This window comes from Camellia sinensis, chromosome 15 (assembly GCF_055761805.1).
Source record: "Camellia sinensis isolate YWXY chromosome 15, ASM5576180v1, whole genome shotgun sequence".
Taxonomy (NCBI): Eukaryota; Viridiplantae; Streptophyta; class Magnoliopsida; order Ericales; family Theaceae; genus Camellia; species Camellia sinensis.
In genome coordinates, this window is record NC_138975.1 from 106,696,308 (window position 1) to 106,702,720 (window position 6,413).

At 32.8% G+C, this 6,413-nt stretch overlaps 1 protein-coding gene across 2 annotated transcripts; it reads left to right on the forward strand.

Moving 5' to 3' along the window:
* The first annotated feature begins 227 nt into the window (after positions 1-227).
* On the forward strand, positions 228-6,205 carry LOC114318329 (WRKY transcription factor 72A). Of its 2 annotated transcripts, none has more exons than XM_028265190.2 (6): positions 228-546; positions 1,129-1,200; positions 1,817-1,894; positions 2,392-2,913; positions 3,229-3,342; positions 4,890-6,205. In XM_028265190.2, exons 1-6 carry the CDS (start codon positions 436-438, stop codon positions 5,826-5,828), a joined length of 1,836 nt encoding a protein of 611 aa, XP_028120991.2. In that variant the 5' UTR covers positions 228-435; the 3' UTR covers positions 5,829-6,205. The 2 variants fall into 2 exon arrangements, with proteins under 2 accessions (XP_028120991.2, XP_028120992.2); XM_028265191.2 differs by having other exon boundaries at positions 232-546; positions 2,401-2,913.
* The last annotated feature ends 208 nt before the right edge of the window (positions 6,206-6,413 follow it).

Sequence of the window (6,413 nt, forward strand, 5' to 3'; positions counted from 1 at the left end):
AGAAACTTCAATCATATATAAATATAAATATATATAGTTGTTGTTGTTGTTGTACGCGGTAGGGACCGGTTATTGCGGCCAAATCTCTTTCTTTGTGTGACATGTTTATCTACAAGAAAGACTTAAACGTTGAAGTTGAATTCTTCAAGTTGTTAATTTATTTATTTTTTTAATTTTTATTGAGGATGAAAATATATTATAAATATTGGGTTAATTTGCTTGAATGCAACTGGACCATTGACATTTTGTTGTGGTGTGTGTGTGGGGTGTGTGTGTGTGTGCTAGGTGGAGCCATTTGAATTTTAATTAATTTTAAGGAGTCAAATACAGCAGGCTCTCCCTTATAAGAAGAGAACTGCAACTCATGGTTATAAGATAAGAACTTAGAAAGAGATAGAGATTTTGAGAGAGAACAAGTTAGAGAGAGAGAGAGAGATGGAGGTAGTTTCTTTGAGAAAATCTTGTAAAGGAGGTGGAATCAAGGAAGAGAAGCGAGTTGAATCGAGCGGCAATGAAGAAAGTTTCAAGGAAGAGATTGTTCTCAAGGTGAATCATCTTCTTCCCCCTCCTATGAGCATTTTTTATTTTTTTTTCTTTCTTTTGATCGGTAAAGGGAAGAAATTTGGATTAAAAAGAAACTAAAGTACATCACCATGAGCTTGCAATATATTTTTTTTTCTTTCTCTTGCTTGTTCATTCAATTTATGAACCTCTTCAAATCACCACCTTTTGGGAAGTTTTCAATTTTCAAATGAATTATATGAGTCTACAATCTATATGAAAAAACTCCAAACATTTGAAATGACAAACGACGACTGGGTAGAAAACATTTACAGATTTGACATGAAGAGAACTCTAGAAGTTTTCTTTTCTTTTTTTTTAAATAAAAATAAATAATAATAAAAAAAAAAGCCTGGCTTAAATTTTGTGGATGATAACATGCACTGGTGGGTTATCTCAAAATATCTTGATGGTCTTTATCTAAATCTTATTTCATTTGACTATTTTTTATATCTTTTGTGAAATTTTGTCGACCACGTGTCTTATGCTTAGACACATCTATATATATACTTCAACACAGTTCAAACTATCTATACTGATAAGCTGATTGATTTTATTGTGCTTCAGTTTGGAAATGGAAGGGATGATCATGAGGATCATAATCTGAAGCCATTGTCGCCTAATCGAAATGACAATCAGGTAACAAAATTTTTGCTGTTCTTCGGGTCTTCGGGCTATTTTAAAGAGTAATAATGAATTAAACAAAAAATATTTCAGCATATAAGTTGGATTATCAACTATGCATATGTATTTTATAATTAAACTTCTTTGATTATTTTGTCTTTCACCTAAATTTACAAGAAACATTCGTTGTAGATATGACAAATGAATTTTATATTAATTATTAACAGTTTGACCTGTTCGTTTAAATCTTTGATCAAGAAGAAAAAATTGATAGCTATATTCATCCATGGAACCTCATTAACAATATGTTGATGATCTATAACGGTTCAATGATCGGCATAACTAGTACTGTATATAACATTTTGAGATGAAACGAAATATTTGACCACAATCAACTAAGAATTGTAATTGAAAAAGATTTTTCAGCACATAACCGGCAATTCAATCTGATTGGTCCTCAGTTAGACAACATGACTTCATAGACAAAAATATTGAATTTGATTTTCTTTTTCTGGATTCCTGAAAGAAAAGTAAAACCAATATTGATAGCATAACCCTAGCTTGGATCATTAACTATTTCGTTATGGATCTTGTTTGCATATTTTAACTTTTAACTGCAATTCTCAAACAGATGTCTGTCATGCCAACAATGGATAGATCATCTGCAGAACCCAATTCAAGAGCATCTTCATCGGTCCAAAAAGATCAGGTTTGAAGCATTTTCATCTTTGTTCTTAAGAAGCATGAAAGTGATAGTTAATTATCTTGAGTAAACCCACGAAATAATTCTTCTCCTTGTAGAAAGTTCTTGAAAATTAAATTTAGTTTCAGATTTGAATTAAAATTGAATATAATTTAGCTTAGCTCTGAGATTCCATGAAATGATATGATTTTTGTTTTTGTCTATCAATGGTCACCACTGCTCAATTTAGGGATATACTCCCCCTTCAAGTTCAACTAAAAACAATATAAATCAATTCCAATTTCATACATGCAATGTTCACACATGTACCAAGAGTTAATTATATTGGTACATGTTTTTCAAAAAATAAAAATACAAACAGAAAACGGAAACACAATGAAATGTACCCTAAATTTTACTTCAAGAATATTTAGAGAGAGTTGAAAGTATCATACAATTTAGATCTTTCACAGAACACTTGTTATATGTTAGTACTAAATGCAATTTCTTGAATGGGTATGTAGGATAATCAGCTTGAATCTGCCAAAGCCGAGATGGGCGAAGTGAGAGAAGAAAACAAAAGATTAAGAATGAATTTAAATCGGATTATTAAGGAATACCAGACCCTTCAAATGCAATTCTATGACATTGCTCGACAAGAATCGAAGGAATCCACAAATACAGCTCGTGAAGAAACCGAGGATCCTGATCAGCTTGTTTCCCTCAGTCTTGGAAGAACTTCAAGAGATTCAAAAAAGGACATTGAAAAACCTAGAAAAGGCAAAGAGGATATTCAACAAGACGATAAAGAAGGGTTGGCTCTCGGACTGCACTGTGATTTTGACATGTCTAAAACAAGACCGATTGAGACTCCGGTGAAGCCAAGCCCAGAGAACAGCTTAGAAATGAAGGAAGAAGAAGCCGGAGAGGGATGGGCACCAAATAAAGTTTTGAAGACGACAAGAAGCGAAGATGATGAAGTTTCACAGCAAAACCCTACAAAGAAAGCTAGGGTTTCTGTGAGAGTTCGATGTGATACCCCAACGGTTAGTATAATATAACTTCTCATGAATAGGGGAAATTATTTAATATTTCTGGAGCATCACGTGTTTATAATCCAAACCAATTAGTAATTACTTAACTCATGTGTCTTTCCACCAATCAAGACTTTATGAAGTACCACGTGTTCATACTCAGGGAGTACTGAATAATCACCCATGGAGTATAGTGCAATGGTTAAGGATTTTCTGCTGTTATTTCAGTAAAAAGAAAAATTTATTAATGAAAATCAATAAATATAGAACAATGTCTGGTGAAATAACATGTATTGATATTTATTTTATTTATTTTTTTAAATATAGATGGTGGATGGATGCCAATGGAGAAAGTATGGACAAAAGATTGCGAAAGGAAATCCATGCCCTCGAGCATACTATCGTTGCACTGTTTCACCATCATGTCCTGTAAGAAAGCAGGTATATAAATAATGTGTTCCCATTATCTAATGTTTATATGTTTAATTCGCAGATAGGATTAAATGGAAAAAATTATTCTGGGATGAATAATTCTAAGATAACTTTGTTTGGGAAAATATTTTGGTTATTTGGCCGCAAGAATAAAAAATTCTAGGATGACTTATTTGGGGAGGTTATTTCAGTTATTCAGCCACACACAAAAAAAAAAAAAAAAAAAAAAAAAAAAAAATTATATATATATATATTAGCATAAATTGCTACCTATTTTCTTTAGAACAAAATAATCAAGCATATGTGGAATAAAATAGCCTCTTGAAATTAGTTTTTTATGGTCTACAAAATAAAATTCAATTGATGAAGTAAATAGTACTCATCAATTTAATGTTACCAAATGCGAGATTATTTTATCTTGAAATTATTTAGTTGAACCCTACCTTTGTTTGTGAATCAGAAATGGTCAAATAATTGTTACAAAATTTTTCTTTAATCTCTGTAATTTTAATTCTATCAATTTTAGTCTTATACTTTCATTTCTATTTTAATGTTATCCTTTTGTCACTATCTCTTGATATATCAACCCAAAAAAACAACACATGCAAAATTATAGTAATTAAAGCAAAATTTGTTTAAAATTATAAGGAACTCTACTATAAATTTTTTATGTTCTTCCTTGCAATGGAATTGCTAAACTGTTGACATAAGTGGGATGTAACATTTTTTGGTCAACGGACTGAGGGGGCTACGTTTAAAACATCATTAGAATATGGAATTTAAATTGATAAGATTCAAATTATGAAGATGAAAATGAACCATCAATTACCCTATGTTTGGAAACTTAGAAGAGAAAAGAAAAGAAATGATTACTTAAGTTATAAGAGAAAAGAAATGAAATGAAATGATTGTGATTTCTCTCCTCTTTGTTTGGATAATGAAGAAATAAAAGAAAAAAAATGATTGTGATTTCTCTCCTTATTGTTTGGTTAGATTTCATTAAAAGAAAAGGAAAGAAATTATTTAGGTTCTATTACTAAAATAACCTTTTTATATTTTCAATCATTTTATTTCTTTTATTTTTATAGGGACAAAAATGGTATTATGAAAATAGTGATTTCTTTTCTCTCCCAATCTCTCCACTTTTGGAAAGATTGAAAATGAGACTTATAAGAGAAATAAGTTTCTATCCATTTCTCTTTATTTCTTTCCATTTCTCTTCACTTAAGTTATCCAAACAAGTAAGAGAAATATATTTCTCTCCATTTCTTTTCTTTTCTCTCCAAATCACTCAATCCAAACATAGTGAGCTATAGCGGTGGTACTACATGCATTAATTAATATATTAACTAGTGTACGAACATTAATTATGACATTATTATTGACTACACTCATTATACAAATTACAAATATCAAAAATCTCTTAAATTATACTACATCGTCGGTACACTAATTAGTACACTAGTTAAGGCATATAACATTATTCAAACTACATAGATCAATGATTATTTCCCCATTAATAATCTCTCTAAGTATGGTTTCTTCATGAATTTCAGGTTCAAAGATGTGCTGAGGACACATCCATCTTGACCACCACCTATGAAGGAACACACAACCACCCACTTCCTATTTCCGCCACTGCTATGGCTTCCACCACCTCCGCCGCCGCTTCCATGCTCCTTTCTGGCTCATCCACCTCATCAGGTGGCACCATCACCTCTGCCACTGCCGCGGACTTCCGTGGACTCAACTTTTATCTCTCTGATCATTCAAAATCAAAACAGTTCTACCTACCCAATTGTTCAATGTCATCTTCACCTTCATACCCAACAATCACTCTTGACCTCACTACTCCAACCCCATCCTCTTCCTCTTCCTCTTCCCATTTCAATATAACCTCTTCTTCAAATTTCCTTTCAACTCCAAGATATTCTTCCACAAATCTCAACTTTAGTTCTTTTGAATCCAATCCTATACCTGTGGGGGTCCTTAACTATGGGTCTCAAACCTACAACAAGAATCAAGTTAATTCATTGAGCTTTGCTAGACAGCCCCAAGAAAACTTCTATCATACTTTCATGCAAAAAGGTAACCCTAACCCTAACCCTAACCCTCCTGAACAGCCCCTACAAACAGATGCCATTGCGGCTGCAACCAAGGCAATCACATCCGATCCAAGTTTCCAATCTGCTCTAGCTGCCGCTCTCACATCGATCATTGGCGCTGGCGGTAGTGGTGGTGGAGGGAACCCAGGATATCAAATTGAAAGTAACAAAGTTGGTCAGAATTCAAAGTTTGGCGAGCCCCTCCCACTTGTTTCTAGCTTCCCATCGGCTACACCAAATGGAATCAAATGCTCTTCAAGCTACTTCAACAGACCACCTTCATCGGCGAATTCTCAGCCGGGAAGCTTGATGTTTCTGCAACCTGCATTGCCGCCGCTTTCTACCTCTGAGGGCAAATCTACTTCTCCTAGTAGAGACCATGTCCTGTGATTGGTTTTAGAGATTTTTGTCTATTCATTTTGGCTAAAGATTTTCTGTCCTCAAATGTTCTTATCCTCCTGTCTCAAAATATTTACAACCATTATATATATTTTAAAATTTTCACATGATTCAATGATTATAAATTTTTTTGGAACATGAAGACATAAACATTTGGAGATAGTGAATCCTTGGCCATTTATGTTCTGGTATACTTGTGCTTTGTATTGAAGAAATAGTGCATATGAATTTTTAGATTTTCTTGTTTTTTTTTTTTTTTCTGTGGATTTTGTAGTGATGTATGATGAAGAAAATTGTGCATAAAGAAGGCGCCTGTATTGTAAGCATATGGAAAATTGAATGAACACACTTATCATTGTTTTTTGTTCTCTTTTTTCTAATCTGTTGACAAACAATTGATAATTGTTGTCATATCCATCATGCGGATAATTTTGTGGGGTTTGACTTGGCCGTGAGATTGGAAATTGGCACATCTTTTGTGGACATATATATGTATATTAGTAATTTGATATCCGGTCTAATGATTGACTAATTTGAATACTAATCTTACCGTCTACTAGTAATGGGTTCAAGTAA